At 44.2% G+C, this 21,323-nt stretch overlaps 1 protein-coding gene across 3 annotated transcripts in view; it reads right to left on the bottom strand.

Annotated features, from left to right (window-relative positions):
- The window catches only part of LOC308113904 (cryptochrome-1-like), a 31,237-nt gene extending 14,039 nt beyond the window's left edge, over nt 1-17,198 (bottom strand). For all 3 annotated transcript variants that reach the window (XR_013935579.1, XR_013935580.1, XM_080470452.1), the window contains exons 1-8: nt 17,045-17,198; nt 14,179-14,342; nt 6,088-6,196; nt 5,257-5,399; nt 4,330-4,514; nt 2,131-2,219; nt 1,019-1,159; nt 472-783 (exon numbers count right to left, since the gene is read on the bottom strand). Coding sequence is in view for 1 of the 3 variants with exons in the window: in XM_080470452.1 (XP_080326578.1) it covers nt 472-783; nt 1,019-1,159; nt 2,131-2,219; nt 4,330-4,514; nt 5,257-5,399; nt 6,088-6,196; nt 14,179-14,336 (1,137 nt within the window). In the remaining 2 variants the exon portion in view is untranslated. The remainder of the gene's footprint in view (nt 1-471; nt 784-1,018; nt 1,160-2,130; nt 2,220-4,329; nt 4,515-5,256; nt 5,400-6,087; nt 6,197-14,178; nt 14,343-17,044) is intronic.
- Nucleotides 17,199-21,323: the final 4,125 nt, after the last annotated feature.

Below are 21,323 nucleotides of genomic sequence, written 5' to 3'. Positions count from 1 at the left end.
CCTTCAGCTCACTGAACCTTTCACAGATTATACCCAAATGAACATTTTCTGTTCTCATCCATGCACACAAAGTCACTAAAACCAAGGCCACATTGAAATGGCTAAAACGGTAAAACCATGCGAGACGGAGAAAAAGCTGCTAAAACAGCAGAAAAAAGAAGAAAAAGAAAAAGAAGCTCAAAAATGTGAAATTGTTAAAAAAGAAATGCTGAAATAGAAGGTTGAAACTAAAACAGGCACAAAAATCAGCTGGAAATGTAATGAAATGTTTAACATCCTAGATTGTCACTGGAACAACAAAAGACAGTTTATATATCAAAACTATTTATGAAACTTGAAGAGCCGCTCGTTTTAAAAGGTTGAACGTGTTTTGTGGCTCCAGTTCCAGCTGATCTTCTGGAACGTGACATAAGGGTGAGGCGGGTTGGTTTCACCCTGCAGGCGATGTGTTGCGGCTGCGTGGAGGCTCACCTTCATGCCTTCCTCCCAGCTGATCCACAGGTCGCCCCTGGTGAGGAAACAGGCCACGGCGTGCCTGGCGAGGTGGTGGATCCAGCCCTCCTGCCTCAGCTGAGTCATGATGGCGTCGATCCAGGGGAAACCCGTCTTCGCCTCCGCCCACTTGGCGAACGCCTCCGGGTTTTTGTCCCACGGGATGCGGACGCAGATGGGATTGCCCTCCATCTTGTCGAAGCGTGGGTTGTTGGTGGCGGCCGTGTAGAAGAACTCTCGCCACAGCAGCTGGCCGTACAGGGAGAGCGGAGGAGAGCTGTTCTTCTTCACCTGCGGAGGGAAACCAGATACACCACCGTCAAAAACACTTTCATTTCAAAACACTTTTAGCACGTTTAACGTTTTCTTTGTCGTGGCGCAGAGTTTCTGGGATTGAAAATGTCGATATTTTCACAAAAGCCAAACAACTACGACCAAAAATGACCACAATCTCAACATGAAGCCAATTTCAAAGAAAACTCCTTCTTAAGAGAATTATCTGAAGAAATACGAGGCGAGGACGGACCTTGTGGTAGAGGTCAGTGAGCTTGAAGTAGAAGAGGCGGCAGGAGAGGCAGCCGAAGCGCAGGTAGGGGCTGAGGCCCGTCGGGCTCGCCAGCAGCGAGTTGGCGTTCATCCTGGGACGCTCGAAATTAGCCACCCACGCCTGGAAGGACGGAGGAGAGCGGAGGGATGAGTCACAGAAAGGTACCTTCAGTCAGCTGATGCTTCACATCTCAGCACATTGACCACCATCAAATCTGCAATTGGTTTCTGAAGGAACTTCATCGGCACTTAATATCTTCTTTTTTTTTTTTTTAACTATGTTGCACATAATCCAGGAACTGTGCTTTACTTTGTAAAACGTCTGTTATACGTTATTTATAACCTGAACTTTACTCCATTACACTCTCCCACCCAGGCTCCGTTCACACAACAACTTTCCCAGTGAAAACGCCTCTTGGTTTTTTTGTTTGTGGGTGTGTTTCCACGGAAACGGAGAAAATGCTGAAAAGGTTCGCAGTTCGCATGCCGAGCCACGAGTCGGCGCCGTCGTTTAAACGAGCCCCCAACATAATGGAATGACCGGACCTCAAACTACAAAACAACATGAAAACAGGCTGCAAAATCATTTTGATGCGTTTCAGGGTTGAATTTTGACGACTAGTAAAAGTTTAAAATCAAGAATCGTCAAAGCGACGGAGGAGAAACTCTTTGACCTGCACGTACTTTGAGTAGTTTATGTTCTTCTTCTGTTAAACGTTAAAGAGTTCCTGATGCTTTTTCACGTCGTGATTCATTATAATATTCAATATAAAGCAGAAGTCTCCTCCTGCAGGTTGGACGCTGTTAATATGTGGAAATTCTTACGTGTTGCACTAAAGCTTATTTCATCGTTTTAATTAACCTCCATTTCACTCAAAATAAATCCAGTTCTAATATGTGTTTTAAGAAACAAAAAAAACATTCCTTTTCAATCTAATTTCTTAGGAGAAAGGTAAAAGCTTTCAGATGCCACAACACGAGTATACATGCTGGAACTCCAGCAGGTTCTAAATATGATCAATTATTGCTGTTAATACAACTAATGGTTGTGAGGTTGTGAAGCGCCGACACCTTCGGCCCTGCAGTACTGACCTTTCTCTCCAGATGGCGCTCTATCCTGGTCAGCGCCTCGGTTTCTCCTCCGGGCCACACGGCCGTGGGCAGGCCCTCCGTGTCGAAGCCTGGGGGAAGAAAGAAAAAGGTTTTGGTTCCACTGGGCTTCTTTCCCGTTCGGTTTCTTCGGTCAACGTTTCCAATCTTATAAAACCTTCGCCGCCAGCAGACGGGACGCCACACCGGCCCCTGAAGCAAACAAAGCTCGACCAGCGGGTGACTTTTCTTCTCCGGAGGTTTACGCACACAAACACGCCAAACAACTACTGAGGCTTTTTTCTTTTTTTTTTGGGTCGTGGTTGCATAACAGCGTTGGTTTGTCAGAAAAGTGAGTAATCATCACAGCGCCAGTCCCGACAGTCTCTGTCGAGGGAGCCACGAGGAAACACAAAAGGCTTCCAGCCGTCCTGCGAGACTCCAGAGCTGAGCCACATGAGCTTTATCATGTTCAGACGATTCACCTGAGGCGCCTCGCTCCTCTTAAACACGCACCTTTTAAAATCTCTGAAGAGCGATTAAAATATGATAATTCATGGCCTGTTTACATGGCAGCGACTTCAAGGGAAAATGTGGAATTTCCATTGTGTTTTGTGTGTCAATTTACACGACAATGGCGCCTCGGAGCCACTGAGAACGGCTTCCAAAGTGGAACTTTTCAAAACAAGACAGAGTTTAAGTATTTTTGAAGACGGCAGAAACGCTGCTCCTGCTCCTGCTCACCACGGCCACAGTAACTAGTAGTTCTGCACATGCTCAGTAGAGCCAATCAGAACAATGTTTCCTCCAGAGTGTCACGACTCCCAGTCCATATGCTCCTGGACTTGGTACCTTTATTTTGACAGTCATAACAATCCAACTTGGTGGTCTGTCCACTAGAATGTTCGTGTTCTCCTGTTGGTAATGTTTAGAGCTCATTGTTCTCTGCTTTGTGTGTGTGTGTGTGTGTGTGTGTGTGTGTGTGTGTGTGTGTGTGTGTGTGTGTGTGTGTGTGTGTGTGTGTGTGTGTGTGTGCTTTCACTACTATAACAAACAACAGCACCAACAAGTGGCCCAACATGAAAACTTCAACCTGCTGTGTAAACCTGTTTATGAAGGGGGCGTGACACATGCAGGAGCAGGATTGAACCCGGCTGATCTTCTGGTGCAGAAACACTGCGTGTGCATTAATCTGCATTTCAGCAAACTTGATTATTTCCCTGTTTTTACACAGAGAAGGAGACCGATGCTTTTCAAAATGCTCCCCTTTATCTCGTGGGATAATCCCATTTTATATGCAGTTCAAAGGTAAAATGAACTTTCCACCCGCGTCGCCTGAAAGCCATTCTTAATTGGTGAACAGACTGCAGAGGGTGTGGCCGGCCGCACGCCACCGCCAAGGTCTGACCTGTAAAGACCATAAGGAGCTGCAGATGGAGGCAGTGACTGAACCGGAGGACTTCTGTGAATGGAAAGAAGACATCTGGACTGTGTGAGGATTAGAAGGCTTTCTGGTTAATTTAGGGGATGGATCACGGCCTGAAGGAGCTTGGACATCTGCACCGGCACGTTAAGACGAGCGACGCCTAACATTCCTCCAGCGCGGGTGCGAGTGGCAGACGGCGGCAGATAAATGAGCCTTTCTGTGAATGGAAACCGGGAACGTGGACATCGGACACCGGCATATTATGACGCCTTAACTATCTCCCGCACAGTCGGCTCCAGGCGAACGGGAGCGTGATCGTCCATCGCTGATTTGCTTTGTATTGCTTTTGTCTTTTCCAGACGGTTTGACTCATAAAGGAAATACAATGACAAAAAGCAAATGGAAAGACAAAGACAAAACAGGAGACAAGATAGAAAAAGAATATGACTACCTTCGTATATTTTTGTATTATTGATTCTCTTTATAATTTCACATTTATTTCCTTTTAATTTTGGCACTCCTGTGATTCCATACTATAGGACAGCTGCCTCCCTGCATTCGTATTTCTCGTGGAAGACTTTGAATATGAATCAAGCCTTGCAGTACCACCAGTAGCCATGAGGAGCAGTGTTGGGATAGGATCAAAACAAGAGAAGTGGCTGTGTGAGAAACAATAACATGCAACACTGTCGAAGTGACTGGCCAGGATGTCCAACACCCAGCTTCTCTACTGAAAAGCTTAATAGACTGAATAGAGGTGCGCTTGTTTTGCTCACCTAGCTCTTCCAGGGACGGCACTCCATACTTGTCTCCGTGGTCTTCAGAGACGGGAGTGACACAGCGACCCATCAGCGTGTCCGACAGCGTCTCGACGGGCATCTCCGGAGGATCCAGCCGACTGATGAGCGTCTGGAAACGCTTGTAGGTGAGAGGAGGCTGTCCACCGTTCAGCTCGATGATCCTGCAGGGAGACGGCCGTTAAAACTCCGTGACGCGTCTTCCCCTTTAAGACCACGTCTACCACAAGTGAAAACGCATCGATTTCGCGGTTCAGGAAATGTGTGGCATTTAGCCGGTAGTGGTCTGAAAACGATGTCGTCAGCACGCCAGGCCACGAGTTGGCGCTGTTGGTTGTTACCTTCGCCAAAGAAAGTTGGTTATGTTTTTATCTGCGTGTATTGATTTATTTATAGGTTTGTATGTATGTACGTTACCAACAATTCACAAAACCTCCTCACCTGAATTGCATGAAGTCTTCAGAGAAGATTTCTCATCATCCAGGAACCAAACTGGGAGGTTCTGGAACGTTAACAACTGTTTTGGAATAAATCTAAAAAATCTCATAAAAAGTGGATGAGAGGCTCCTCATGGAGTAGATCAGTGGAGATCAGCGTCTGTTGCCATGGAGACGCTGTCATGCGAGTGATGCTAACTCTGTTCCTCAAGCAAATGTGGCGTTGGCGAAGGTCTGCGCTCTACTGAGTGTAGCTCTAGTTATGTAACCAAACCACTTGATGAGTTTTCAGAAAGTTTAGTTTCCGGCCGTTTACCGAACGACTGCGTTTTCAAAAAGGTTCCACTCCGGGAGCCATTTTCAAAAATCTGCGTTTTCAGTGACTCGGAGCGCCCGCCGCTGTCGTGTTAAATGGCGCCCGGGACTCTATGATCGCGTCTGAATCTGGGGAAGAGCGCTCGGGCCTCACTTGTCCAGGTCGTAGAGAGTGTGCGATGTCTTAACGATGACCTCGACCCCGGCCTCCGTCGCCAGCTTCTTGATGGCAGCGTCTCGCTCCTTCCCGAAAGGCTCCGAATCGTATTCGAAGGTCAGCCGAGAGATCTTCCACTCCTGAAACCAGGCAGAGAAAAAAAGCTGAGGCGTCGTCTTACATTGAAGCTCAAACGGAGCATTTTTAAACCAACTTGAGAAATGTGTTTGATGCGTCTCCACTGTGGTGGTTTCTCATGCGTCGCCTGACTGGACAGCTTACAGGAGCTCATGCTGACCACCAGAGGGCGCTGTGTCACTCTTTTGAACCTTTCAGGTTGCTAATACACCCCCTTGCTATCAGGGGGGGTGGAACATCAGGCCGGGAGGCCAAGAAAATGGTGAAGATTTCATTCAGAAAACATTGATTCTTTTCTAAACAAATTGTCGTGGACACGACACCGAGTCCCCGGCTGAGATATCAGGTGAGTTTGTAAAAACACCCAGAATGCAACCTTTTGTTTTTGACAGTACACAGTATTTTGCACCAGAAGTTTTCATTAAAATTGTCTTTATGTTGAGATTGTTGTCATTTTTCCTTGTCAGGGTTTGGTTTTTGTGAAATGATATAAACTTCCATCTCCTATAGTCTCCTTCAGAACAAAGGAAAACTTTAACATTTGGAGGTTGTTATGGTTCTATATACTAGTGTTTAGTCTTCTCATGGACATTTGCAGTGTTGTTCCTCCTCCCACACTTTTGTCATTTAAACAAACCACGATAATAACTCAGTGCTCTGATCAGCTGAGCCGTTCCGTTCGGTGCTGACCTTAAAAAGGCGAGGGAACACGTTGGCTGGTTGGCCTCTGATGACAAAAAGGCGGGAGTTGAGTTTCCGAAGGCTGGCGTCCAGATCCTCCAAACACTGGAGGAGGAACCTGAAGAGGAGCGGGAGGTGGAGAGGAAGAGAGGCGTTAGAAGGTCTGACTCAAAGGGCATTTATTTCTCTTTTCTTACATCCAGGAACATGCAACTGATCTCCGGGTTAAAGTTCACACTCAGACCTTTCACTTGTCATCCTCGCTTTAACTTTGGCTCTTTTTAAGTTCGCATGTTTTCCCTGAGTTTGGTTTCCTCCCAGAGCTCAGTGACCTTTTGCTGTTGTGTTGTTGTGTTGTGACCTTTTGTTGTTGTGTTGTGACATTTTGCTGTTGTGTTGTTGTGACCTTTTGTTGTTGTGTTGTTGTGACATTTTGCTGTTGTGTTGTTGTGTTGTGACCTTTTGTTGTTGTGTTGTGACATTTTGCTGTTGTGTTGTTGTGACATTTTGCTGTTGTGTTGTTGTGTTGTGACCTTTTGTTGTTGTGTTGTGACATTTTGCTGTTGTGTTGTTGTGTTGTGACATTTTGCTGTTGTGTTGTGACATTTTGCTGTTGTGTTGTTGTGACATTTTGCTGTTGTGTTGTTGTGTTGTGACATTTTGCTGTTGTGTTGTTGTGTTGTGACATTTTGCTGTTGTGTTGTGACATTTTGCTGTTGTGTTGTTGTGACATTTTGCTGTTGTGTTGTTGTGTTGTGACATTTTGCTGTTGTGACATTTTGCTGTTGTGTTGTTGTGTTGTGACCTTTTGTTGTTGTGTTGTGACATTTTGCTGTTGTGTTGTTGTGACATTTTGCTGTTGTGTTGTTGTGTTGTGACATTTTGCTGTTGTGTTGTTGTGTTGTGACATTTTGCTGTTGTGACATTTTGCTGTTGTGTTGTTGTGACATTTTGTTGTTGTGTTGTGACATTTTGCTGTTGTGTTGTTGTGTTGTGACATTTTGCTGTTGTGACATTTTGCTGTTGTGTTGTTGTGTTGTGACATTTTGTTGTTGTGTTGTTGTGTTGTGACGATCCAACAAAAGCAGAAGCAAACTGAATGCTTTTGAGCGTCGGAGGAGCGGCAGAAGAAGAAGAAGAAGAAGAAGAAGAAGAAGAAGAAGAAGAAGAAGAAGAAGCCCAGCTGGTCTTGTTCGTTCACTATTCCGGAGGAGTTTAGGCTAAAAATAGGCTTTGACTCCGTGACGCATTGAGGCACCCAGAGGGAGACAAGTTCTCCCAAACACACCAAACCTTCAACGAGTCGTCAGAAGAACAAAGAAAACAAACCCTAAGACCTTCTGGATGAGTTTCCACTCCATGACTCTGATGTGAATGCATCGTATACCGACCGGGAGGACGACGTGTTCCGAATACAGAAAACTAATTACCATCGTAAATATGGAAGAAGCCGAGTCACCGGAGCTCGACCCAAACGACCCCACTACAAATGAAAACGTCAGGGAGAGTTTAGTTTTTCCCGTCTCTGGAGCCTCGCTGACTGAAGGTCGTTGGTGACACACGACACACGCCTCCGTCTGCTCGGCGCCGCGACCAATCAGGGCTTCCGCTCAGGACCTGGAGCTCCTGCCGCTGTAACGATGCTGACTTGTATTTTTTTTTAGAAAGAATTGAAGTCACGTCATTTATTGATCGCTGAATTTAGAGAGATTATTTTTATTACATTTGAATCCTGTAGTTTACACAAGATTTAAACTTTAGCGCCGCGTGAAGACGTTCCTCGTTCTGATGAAGCGATTCACAGCTTCACATGATCCCAATGTAGAGATTTGAAGTTGTTCAAATCAGCATTTGAACACTGAACATATTTTAGATTTAAAATATCAATCTAAATATTACAATATGACATTTTCCTTTTTAACCGAAGGAAATAATTATTATCGCATTTATAATTGAAAGAGTTCCTGAAACATTTTTGTAAATATTTCATGAGGCCCCGTTTCCATGACAACGTTCCAAGTGAAAAGACGTGTTTTATTTGTTTCAGAAAAGTTTCGCGTTTGCACGGCAACATTTTGAAAAACGATTTTCGTTTCCACGGAAACGGCAGAAAATTATGGAGTTTTCATGTTGAGCAACTAGTGGGTGAGAGAACAACGAGTTCTAAACATTCACACTGGCAGAACACAGACGTTCTAGTGGGATTGTTATTATGGTGACTGTCAAAATAAAAGTACCCAGTTGGATTGTTATTATGGTGACTGTCAAAATAAAAGTACCCAGTTGGATTGTTATTACGATGACTGTCAAAATAAAACGACCAAGTTGGATTGTTATTATGGTGACTGTAAAAATAAAAGCACCGAGTCCCAGGAGAATTTGGACTGGGAGTCATGATTGTCTCTACTGAGCATGTGCAGAAGCAGTAGTTGCTACCGACATGCCCGTGCTTTGGGAGTTTAAGGAGGCATAACTTCATTAGCAGAGGTCAGACTGCTGAGCAGCAGAGCAGCAGCAGAGCAGCAGCAGAGCAGCAGCAGAGCAGCAGCAGAGCAGCAGCAGAGCAGCAGAGTAGCAGCAACAGTCTAAACTGTCCTGCAGCCCCGGCGGCTCACGGGATCAGAGGCGGAGCAGACGGCCGGAGAGGCGGTGACAGGACGTCCTGTTCCCTGCTGTCTGAGCTGCTGGCCTGATCATTAAACCGGGGGGGGGGGGGGGGGGGGGTTGCTTACAGGGCAAAGCTGCGGTTGCTCCCAATCCCCCGACACAGACGTGCCGAGCGGCACACGGCCGTCGCGTGCACGCTGCACGCTAAATGCACGCTGCACGCTAAATGCACGCTGCACGCTACATGCACGACCTACACACAGCTGAGAAGGTTGATAAGTGCAGATAATGGTCTTACCCCACAGTCAGCTGGGAAACCCAAGCAGGATTAGAACATAGAGCAACAGGAGCTTTTGACTTTATTTAAAGCAAAAGAAATAAATAAATTTGTGTTTAAATCTCAAGACCGTCTCACATTTAAAGAAAGACCCGAGAGAAGAGATTCAAGAGTTCAGGGTTCACCTGCGGCCCAATTTCATCTTGAGAGGTAAATTAGTGCCGTGATAACCTTCAAAATTAAACTTTATAGTTTTTCTTTAATATACGGGATGACAATGTCGATATTTTCACACAAAAAAACAAACAATTACCACGGAGGAACAGAATCACCTCAACATGAAGCCAATTTTAGCCCTCTGGTCAACGGAGGCCCTCCTTCTGTCTGACTGGACACGATGCATTCAGAGTCACTGCTGAGAGGCTCCAGTCATTCGTGTGTGTGTGTGTGTGTGTGTGTGTGTGTGTGTGTGTGTGTGTGTGTGTGTGTGTGTGTGTGTGTGTGTGTGTGTGTGTGTGTGTGTGTGTGTGTGTGTGTGTGTGTGTGCATGTGTGTGTGTGTGTGTGTGTGTGTGTGTGTGTGTGTGTGTGTTTGTGTGTACTCACTTAGTTTTAGTCCTTATATAACTGCACTGGCCTACATCACACACACACACACACACCAGTAACCTCATTTCCGTCTGTGCCCCCAAACCCACACAAAAAGAGAGAGGGAGACATTTGTCCCTCTCTCTTATTTTCTCTCTCGCTCTCTCTCTCCCTCTCTCCCTCCCTCTCTCCCTCCCTCTCCCTCCCTCTCTCTCTCTCTCTCTCTCTCTCTCCCTCCCTCCCTCCCTCCCTCTCTCCCTCCCTCTCTCCCTCCCTCCCTCTCGCTCTCTCTCTCTCTCTCTCTCTCTCCCTCCCTCCCTCTCCCTCCCTCTCTCCCTCTCCCTCTCCCTCTCTCTCCCTCCCTCCCTCCCTCTAGAAATGACTGAGTTGATTGTGGTGGCTCCTTTGTTTTTACTTCTTAATGAAAAGGTTTCTGTTGTTCAACTCTTTTGAGCTGCGCAAATGTTCAAATCCAGCTTTTTGTCACCTGCTCGCCTGTCAGCTTTGTTTGACTTCCCGTCTCCCCACCACACTGCCACCTAGTGGCAAAAGAGACAGTTTGCGTCTGAGCCGCCATGTTGGTCTGGTTTTAACTGCAGGAGCTCAGCGATGCGTTCAGGTGCATCATGTAACTCCGCCCTTCGACGTGCTAACGAGCTGCGGGGCTCGTGCAGTAGTGAGGCTACAAGCTAAACATGATTAAAATATGACAGATTGTCATCAGCGAGCTGGAACACCACGCCGCATCGACGTACTTTGGCCCGGACGGTCGGCACAGCCAAACCAAATTTCTTCGGCCAGAAAATGATGTAATTTTGTTCGGCGGGACCCCGGAGTCCTGCAGCTGTTGCATTGTGGGAGAAGTTTTCTGGACATTTCACTGTATTTTACACTGGAAGTTTCTTTATGTTAAGATTTGTTTTCTCTTTGAAGTAGTACTTGTTTGGTTTTGTGAACATATCAACCCTTTCATCAGGTGCACTGTGCACCATGGTTTAAGTTTCAATCTAAAGGCTTCGGCACTATTTCACCGGTCCGGCCGGCTCAAGATGAAGCTGGGCTCTAAATCCAAACCCTAAATGTGTTCTGATGCCTCTGGTCCGGTTTGTTTAAATTCAAACGCTGGCGTCCCTCTGGACACTCGAGAGATGTCGACTCGTCGCCCGAACAGAGCTCCCGCCGCAGGTCCCTCAGAATCTGCCGTACTTTCCCAGGTAATGACCGGCGGCGTCTGTTTCCACGAGCCGGCGTCTCCCTGCGGCGAGCGTCCCGACGTGCGGGGAAAAGCCACAAGTAGGCCACCATCACGTAACCGCTTGCATGTTTTATGAAAGTGGCACACTAACCTACATCTCTCACAGCAACCATTTCTTACATTCTTCTCTCCAAATGGGGAAAACAAGTGATGGTTTTAGTGATGGCGGTTGCCACGACAACGGGTCTCTGGCGCCTGGCTCTCCTGTGTGATGCTTTTCCTCTCATGTATCTGCACTTTGTTTTTCTAAAGCCGCCACCCTTGATCAGTTATTGAACTATTTATTGCAGGAAATGTTTTTACACACGACGTTCAGTCTTCCTCCGGTCAACTGAAAGGATTCAGACGTTTCAAATTGAGCTTGAAAACCTTCATTTTGGCATTTAATTCTCCCCTTTTTGTTTTCACTTCGATTCTGATCGAACGAAATCACTGTCAGGCTCTGTTTACACTGCGTGTGTGTGCTTCCATTACTAAAACTAACAACAGCGCCATCCCGTGGCCTGACTTGCTCACTACATTGGTTTCAGTGCTTTAACATGGAAACACAAAAACGATGCGTTTTCACTCGAACACGTTGTGAAACGGGGTCACATACCACACAGTGTCATCCTGAGTGGGTCGTATCGGTAAAATAGTGATATAATAACCTTTAAATTGTTGTGGCGCAAAGTATACATGAAGAAAATGTCTATATTTTCACAATTAGCCGTCCCTGAGGAGGGTGGTCCGCTCGGCTGCTGAACCAAGAAAAATAGACCCGGCAAATTGCCTTGTATATACTGTTTATTTACACTATTTGACACGGGTCTACCTTTATTTATCTAATTATCTTTTATGTTCCTTAAGTTTCTATATGATGAATATTATTATTATTGATGTTGTCATATAGCATGTTTTTCCCAGATCATTCTGTGTTCTAGATTGAAATCTTTATCCTTCCATCCTATTAAACACTGTTGCTTCGGTGCAGAACAGGCACTCAAAGCGTTTCACTGCACATCGTACTATGTATAGTTGTAGTTTGTGATGAATAAAGCACTTGAAAAACACAACAATCTCAATCTGTATATGCTTCACACCCCTGGCCTTCATATAAAAAAGGTTTGGCTCTAATGAATGTTGCCGTGCATCTCTTTTGTACAAGAACGCTTGTTTTTTTTCTGAAAGGAAGGAACAGTGTGTTTTCTACGTGGAGCGAAAACCCGAGCAGAGACCAGACGTACTGCCTTACGAGTGTGCAGCCATTCACTGTGTTCACCATTCGTGAGAAGGGAACAGGTCATTGAGGATTTTAATCCCGCTGCAGCAGACCTACAGGACATCTCGAGTCCTGGTTTCAGGTAAAAATACCGCCGCTAATTGGATGAGGTTCCCGTGGCAGCCCGCCCCGCAGGCGTCCTGGCAGCTGTGCAGGTTTTACAGCTTGTTAATGGAAACGAGCTGGAAGGAGAGAAGAGGTGTGGAGGCCGGTGGCCTCGGCCCCCGTTTCTCCTCCTGCAGATCAAACGAGGGGCCGGCTGACCCGGGGTCACCGTGAAGTGTGTCGGCATGCGCGTCAAACGAGCCGAACATCAGCTGAACCATCTCTCTTTTTTTTAAATAAAAACATCAGTAAATTAAAGGATTGGAGCCAAAACAGCTTCAACGTAAGACTCTCCACCCCCACTGAGCGGAACCATAAGAACAACCTAGACCAGGAGGGTCAAACAGTCCGGAGCCACGATAACCTTTACATTTCTAAACTTGTGTATTTGTGATAAAAATGTCTAGATTTACGACGACACTGCATTTCCTGAACGAATCATCCAGGAAGGGATTATGAAGCCAAGTAACGCTTCATTCTTGTGTTTTTGTTTGGGAAAAGTTTGGTGTTTACACAGCGACAGTGGACACACACACACACACACACACACACACACACACACACACACACACACACACACACACACACACACACACACACACACACACACACACACACACACACACACACACACACACACACACACGACCTCGCAGGTTTGACAGACCGATACGATCTCAACAAAAGCGATGACCTAAATTTCTTTTTTTTCTCTTTAAATTCAAGTTTTGTAATCTGAGAGAGAGAGAGAGCGCAGCGTGTGCGACACCGATGTGCGACACCGATGTGCGACACCGATGTGCACTTCCTGCCCCAGCGTGGCGCCCGCCGCCATTTCTAGCATCACTATCTGCAGATCGCCACCGGGTCACTGACTCCTGTATCGATTGTTCTCTGGTCTGTGGCTACAAATAGAACGTAAGAGCAGAAACGGGCCAGCAGGCAATAAACAAATGGCGAGACCCCCCCCACGGACCCCCCCCCCCACAGACCCATCACACACACACACACACACACACACACTTGCGAGGCTCTTAAGAAAGCGCCGCTGATTTAAAGATAGAAGCGACCTGCTGATTGAACTCGACACGCCATCAAAAATCCACACAAGTAATCTGATTACTTTTTACCAACACATTTTATTCATTAATTTGTGATTTATGTTTGCTTATCAACTTGGCCGTACCTTCTTATTAATTTCACCAGCTGCAATATTTATTCCTTTTTTTCTTACAATTTGAGCGACTGAAATAGGAATTTACTTGAATACTGATTAAACTATTGACACGCTTAAATATTTATGTCTCTATTCAGTTGCGTATTTACTGAAGCATGTCCTTCTTGTCATGTGTATTGACTTTTTACGTATTCACTTGACTCAAGACTGCTCAAAAAAACCAAACCAAACAAAGCTTATTATAACGTCCAAATTCAAAACCTTCTGGACTAAAGTGCATCTTGAAAAGTAGAGAAATGCTGACATCATGTTGTGTGTTGAAGCACTGCAGCTCTGTAGCTCTGCCCCCCCCCCCCCCCCCCCCCCCCCCACCTCCTCTCGGCTCTTTATTATTTCATTTTGCGTGACTCACCACTTCCTGCCGCTCTGCAGCGTACAAATCCTACAGTGCAAATGAAATCTGCTGTGTGGAAGCTTCAGCGCAGGTTAGTGACATTCGATATGATGAACTGGGATCATGTTTCATGTTTGGGTCTCGTTTGCAGACACGTTCACTCGTCGGGTCTCTGCACTTAATGCATATATTTGCAGTGAAATGACACAAAACTCTCATTCATGCAAACAGGATGAAGAATCTGAAAATACTTCATTTAAAATGTTTCACTTGTGATTTAATGTGCAACATTATTTTCTTTCTTTTTTATGTTAGTAAATAATAAAAAACAAACAAAAAACAAATAAATAATATTAAATTAAATATGTTTTTTGTTTTTTTTTAAAGAATTGATCTTAAAGGTTTGCTGAGAGTAAAACATCCAGAAATCCTCCTACCTCCACCTGTTGACCCCCACATTGGAGGAGCCGGCGAACCAGGGGTCCAGGAAGTAAACGCAGCGCACCGTGCCTGCTCCCCGGATGGCTTCGCGTAATGCTGGGTTGTCATGGAGACGGAGGCCTTTCCGGAACCAGTGAATGGAATTTGGGGCCATTTTATTCTGGGGGGGGGGGGGGGGGGGGGGGGGGGAGAGACAAAGGTCCTTATAAAAACATGATAAAAAACGAAACATACAAAAACAGTGAAAACAGCAAACAGACAACAACCAACCAGAATATTAAGACCCAGAGAAACACCGTCTCCAGTGCCTCTAAAGTGCAGATGAGTACCTGACAGTACTCTAAAACTTTTATAATTTCATTGTTGGACAATTACTGAATATTTAGAAAGTATAAAGGACAGCAAGGCTGGAAGGATTTCTGAATCTGATGGCAAATATCACAGAACTGACAAACCCCAATCAGCTCCTTGGCTTGTTGATTCATTTGCAGTACAACTACAGTACGACTACAGTACGACTACAGTACGACTGCAGTACGACTACAGTACGACTGCAGTACGACTGCAGTACGACTACAGTACGACTGCAGTACGACTACAGTACGACTACAGTACGACTACAGTACGACTGCAGTACGACTACAGTACGACTACAGTACGACTACAGTACGACTGCAGTACGACTACAGTACGACTACAGTACGACTACAGTACGACTGCAGTACGACTACAGTACGACTACAGTACGACTACAGTACGACTACAGTACGACTGCAGTACGACTACAGTACGACTACAGTACGACTACAGTACGACTACAGTACGACTGCAGTACGACTGCAGTACCAAAGCGTACGCCGCCCAGCAGGAGGCATCGCTGATGCAAACTGAAGCGGCTGCCAGCAGCGTGGGACTCGGAGCGAATAGAACCAGAGTTCTTGTGCTTTCTATTGCTGGCAGGAACCTTTTTAGACGCTTGGCAGTGGAGAGACTTCCAACAGCGTAACGCATCTGAACCCTCACTGCCAAATGTTCTGTCGGTACGGAAAACCTCCTCAGAGCACCTTGTTTGGTCCTTTCCCTCTGGCTTCCTGTTGCCTCCATGATCAGATAGCTGTGATGAGCATTGATTGACAGTATTTATACCAAGACCACATCCTGGGGGCTTCAACTTATTCTGGATCTCCACTGGTTTTCTATAGTTCTATAGTTCTGTAGTTCTATAGTTCTATAGTTCTATAGTTCTATAGTTCTATAGTTTTCTTCTGCTCATTTCTCTGCCGTGATCATGTTCAGAACGACGACAGAGCTCCGGCGCCGCGGCTCGGAGGCGTCTCTGACGAAACCCGCTGCCTTTTTGAAAACGTTTACGTTTTCCGCCACACCTCTGGTGTTGAGAATCTAAATAATAAATAAATAATAAAACAACAATGCCTGAAGTGGAAGGACAAACAATCCACTGCAGAGCAACAGGATTCAACATCCAATCACATTTTGGTCTTACTCTGTAGTTACTTAGGGATTTAAAGTAGCTGGACCGTCTCACGGTCTGGACTTTACCTCAGTCGGAGTCATTTTACCAGATTAAAAAGTAAAAATAGCCACGAGACCCACGAGGAACCAACTCATTCAAAATGGTAATAAACAGGAACGGTAACGATTTTCAAGATAATTTGAGTGAACGAACACTGACGTCAAGTAGTTCCCAACAAAACTACCTGATTACAGTCATGTGAGTATTTGTAATCTGTTACTTTGGTCCCTGAATATTAAATAAAAATAATGAATGTATTTAGAACCTGAAGTGTATTAGGAAGGACAACAGGTGATCAATTATGAAGTTTGAATTGCTTAAAGCTTTTCTTTAACATTATTGAATGACAATATTGTGAGTACTTGTAATCTATTACTTTGATTCCTGATAGAAGATTTAAAAAAATAAAAATAAAAAAAACATTTGGGGGAAATTTACTTAAAAAAATGTCAATTCACTTCAGACATGATGAAAACATACAGAATACAGATAAAATAAATCTATTTATACACACACACACACACATATATATATATATATATATATATATATATATATATATATATATATATATATATATATATATATATATGTATACCTGTGTGTGTATACCTATTTACTACACGTGCATCACACATGTATAGTTGTGACATGCAAATAATCTATATATGAATAATTAAATCTGTATTTTTTTAGGAAAATAATCTATATCCAAGTATACACACACCTAAACATAAACACAAAGAACATATCTAATTCAACATGTCTGAACAAAAATAAAAACAGCAGCACTTTGTTGACCTTTTCACGGATTACCGGAGTGAGATCAATTAACTGTTTACTAATTATTTACCATCACGGGTGAATAAAATCTGAGATTTGACAAGAATTGACAATTCTTTGATCTATTTATAAATATTGTTGAGATAAATGTGAATGTGGTTCGGAATGCCACTCAGCAGCGTGTGTCCCGGTGTCCCGGTGTCCCGGTGTCCCGGGGTTCCTGATAACGTTCCTCGCACTTCTCCGAATGGAAATTAGGTCACAATGTCTCTTCTGACTGCGGCGCCGCGTCGCACGTTCCTCACTGGAACTTCTCTCAGATGAGCCACGGACTACCGGAGACGGTAAAACGTGTCTCGGGAGGCACAACGTGAATAAAACAACCATCGATTTGTGAGTTTAGACGCGAGAATAAGGCGCAGAAACCCCCTGTGAGCGGAGCGAAACCGGGTCACCGGAGCGCAACTTATGCAACCGGCGGCGCGGTTTATTAAAGTTCGGAGCTTCCCTGAGAATGAACCGCGTCCGGACGGGCTCGTGCTCACCTCGCGCTGGCGCCCCGGAGGTGATGTCTATGTCAGGCCCAGAGAAAGGAGCATTTCTTCCCGGGGTCCGGCGCGGTGGGTCTCGGTGCGGTGAGTCTCGCTTCCCTCTGATCTGACCGACTCTGCGCTACTTTGTTTCATAAGAGTTTGGCTCACTGCGCATGCGCGAGTCCCCCAGCCTTGATGCGTTCACGTCACAGCGGTGAAAACAATCTCCGCCCAACCCCGGATCCTCATGGTTCCGAATTAGGGCTCTACAGGTTCTCCTCTTACGATTAAAGATGCGGTCAAATCGTGTGGAAAAGGGAGTTGTTTTTTTCTGTTTTTGGTTGTGTGTCTCTACTGTGTGTCTCTATTGTGTGTCTCTATTGTGTGTCTCTATTGTGTGTCTCTATTGTGTGTCTGTATTGTGTGTCTCTACTGTGTGTCTCTATTGTGTGTCTCTATTGTGTGTCTGTATTGTGTGTCTCTACTGTGTGTCTCTATTGTGTGTCTCTATTGTGTGTCTCTATTGTGTGTCTCTATTGTGTGTCTGTATTGTGTGTCTCTACTGTGTGTCTCTATTGTGTGTCTCTATTGTGTGTCTGTATTGTGTGTCTCTACTGTGTGTCTCTATTGTGTGTCTCTATTGTGTGTCTCTATTGTGTGTCTGTATTGTGTGTCTGTATTGTGTGTCTCTATTGTGTGTCTGTATTGTGTGTCTCTACTGTGTGTCTCTACTGTGTGTCTCTACTGTGTGTCTCTATTGCTTTTATTTCTGTTAATCTGTTCAACAGCAGAAACCGAATATGGGTAAATCACTGCTGAATGATGTAAATATTGTAAATACTACTGCTACTACATGTATTTCCCCCCATCTGGGTCTCCTGTACTCCCACGTATATATTCACATATATTTATCTGTTAATCTACTTTCATAGTCTGTTCTTTTGATCTAATCTAATTCAATCTAATATTTCTGAATCTTATGACTGATCAATCAGTGTCATGTAATGTTGTGATTCCTAACCTTTCCCAACACATTGATGTCCTCACAATACTTACAGTAATTTCTTGAGATTTTTTTTTAAAGATAAATAATAGAATTTTGATGTACATGCTTACATTGAGTACTTTAGTGACAAATGCGGACTCATGTATTTTTAAGACATTGAAAGAAAATGTTACACTGCGTTATGGTGCTTTCAGCTCCTCCACGTTCTCCTACATTTTTGGCATTGATGATTGGTGCATTCATTAGAAAAAAAGTCATGTGACCCTGAGCCTGATTCAAATCCATCTGTGGCTGCTGTTATTGCAGCGCACAAGGCTGCAACCAGTCCATTCCCAGTGCCTCCTGTCAGCTGCACAGAGAGGCAGAAATCCATTAATTCATCCCAACAAAACAAAAGCTGCTCTGGTTCTGGTTGCGAATGTCTCTGTATTGGTAAATTTAATGTGTATTTGGACGTGTTTCTGGATCTTATGCGTATCACATAATGGATGTTTTGACTTTCTGGACCCCAGGAAGAATAAATAATAATAATGATGAGGATCCTGAAACAATAAACAATAACCAATAAACATGAAAGTCCTGAAATCCCCCACCTCCTTACTTCTCAAATCAATATCCAACCCAAAAAAAGGAACCTACAGACACACTTCCACCCAACCCTCTTAAGCTCTTACCCATTGTATGAATAACTGTTATGCTATTCATTATTTTCCAAATATATTAGGCCTATAAAGGCAAAGAAAGACCACCAATCACAGTGATTCACAAGGAAATACAGGACACGCATTAAAACAAGGCGATTAAGGAAGGATATAAGGTCAAATGTTTATTAAGACAAACGTAAAATCTATTGTTTAGCCTGACCAGTAATAATCAGAATTATAGACGAACTTAATCTTTTTCCATTTCAAGGATAGTATTAAAAACCAGCTGTTTCCACCTCTGTCTCCCGGGACGGAGCAAAACCAGGGTAAAGTCAGATTGTCTAGTTTCCTACGACACGTAAATGCAACGCGAGGCTTGTTGAACGTGAGCAGTGACGTGGTCCGCCTGTGAGCGCTCCTATTGGTGCAGCGGGTCACGTTTAACGAGGCATGGAAACAGCATGGAGATCCACGGAGATCGATAATAACAACTCTAAAAATATCACCGCGCTGTCTAAATAAATACTCACAGGTACAGGAAGATAAAGAGGAGATTATCAACAACTTAGCATTTCATCACAATTTCATTCCTAAAAATTAATAAAAAACGACACCAAACTACCAACAAATATGAACAGGTACAGAGAGAGGGAGGCACGGATTTGCTTAGTTACAATAGAATTATATAATCAAACTGTCTAAATGCGCAGGAAGAGGGGGGAGGGAATAGTTTTAGTATTCATCAAAATTGAGTTATTAAAAAGCAATAAAAAATAAATAAAAACAAGCTAGATGCAGTTCTGAAAACAAAAGGAAATGACAGCATAAATACGACACAGCAGATGCACCACGTGTGTTTCTCTCGCAGCATTCAGACACAATTCACAGTATCACAGGACGTAAAGTTAAGACTTTACGTCCAAAAAGAAAAATTCCAAAATAAAGAATCTATAAAACCAAACCAAACAATTCCCGGACATGGAACCCAGAGGACGGATCAGACGGTCTGGGATTCCCCACAGAGACGGCAGGTCTCCCACGCTCTCACGCTGTACAGCGTATGAATCATTGTTATGCAGCAAGTGTGAAGCAGAATGACCCAACTTCTCACTTTTTGGCTTCAAATGAACACCGAACAGATGTAATGATACATCTAAGATTAGATAAGACTTGATTTGTCATTATTTAGGTAATATAATGACATTCCAGGGTCACTGTCAGATGAATAGTCATTATATGGATGAATCTAATCAGCAATGAAACCTCTCAGATCTGAACTCATCCAAACACAACAACAACAGCAACACTTGTTATTCTGGTTGCTTCCAGCATGCTGGCGTACAGAATGAGAATATCTTACTATTTATTTATTTATATTTATTCACAACACATTTGAGACATATTGTCGGTGACATAAGTGTAATATCCATACGCCAAAGTAACGTGTGATAATAACAAAACCTTCCTTCATTCTTGGCATTAAGTTGTTTTATTTCATTTGTTTTTCCCATTACACAGGCACTCCTTTCTTTTGTCTCTGTCCTGGTCATTTCATCCACTTTGTCTCCACGGCCTCGTCATTGCCACTAAACATCGTCGTCTGTGGTTTGACGCCTTCTTCTTCTTCTTCTTCTTCTTCTTCTTCTTCTTCTTCTTCTTCTTCTTCTTCTTCTTCTTCTTCTTCTTCTTCTTCTTCTTCTTCTTCTTCTTCTTCTTCTTCTTCTTCTTCTTCTTCTTCTTCACAGGCAGGACAGATTTACCTTGACCACCTTTCAGATGTGGGTCAGCCTGACCGGCCTGTGCAGCTCGGTCATCGGTTATTCCCGTCTAGTTTGTCTCCCTGCAGAGGGCTGGATCCCCCAGAGTGTCCCTCCTCCTGCTGTGTGTGTCATCAGTCGTGTTGCCGTTCAGCCTGCTCGTCCACGTCAACCCTGGTGAATCACAATCACACTTCCTCTCGGGACAATCAGGACCATTTTAGACGATGAGGCTCAAACATCCAACCGACACAGAAAGGTAATCTGACACACACCAACTCAGCTCAAACTCAGAAACCAGCAAACCTGTGCTGTTCAAGGCTACAATTACTACATTGGAAATTCAACTGAAGTACTTTTTCCGTTACTGAAAACAAAGTAAAGTACTTTAGACTCACTATGTGGAACCATCTGCTATGTCACAAAAAAACCAAAACTAGAGCTACGCTCGGTAGAGCGCAGACCTCCGCTAACGCCACATTTGTTTACAGAACCAACTTAGCATTGTTAGCATGTTAGCTCATATCGATGCTAACTAGCCTGTCAGGTAGCTCTGAGCAGGGAGCGTCTCCACGGCAACAGATGCTGATCTTTGATCGCCTCCATGAGATGCCTCTCTCATCCACTTTGTATGGGATATTTTTTCACAGTTTTTGGGGATTTATTCAGAAACGTTTAGTCGTTAACGTCCCAGAATCTAATGGATTAGTCCTCGGATGATGACAAATCATCCCTGAAGATTTCATGTAATTCGGATGAGTAGTTTTCGCGAGAAGTTTGTAAACTACATACATATAGACCGATAAATAAATGAATACACACAGATGAAAACATAAGCTTCCCTGCCACGGTAACAACTAGTGCTATAATGTTTTATTGAAGCA

This window comes from Lipophrys pholis (assembly GCF_963383615.2).
Source record: "Lipophrys pholis genome assembly, chromosome: 8".
Classification (NCBI taxonomy): domain Eukaryota; kingdom Metazoa; phylum Chordata; class Actinopteri; order Blenniiformes; family Blenniidae; genus Lipophrys; species Lipophrys pholis.
The sequence above is the reverse complement of the archived record's forward strand: the minus strand, read 5'-3'. Positions and strand labels throughout refer to the sequence as shown.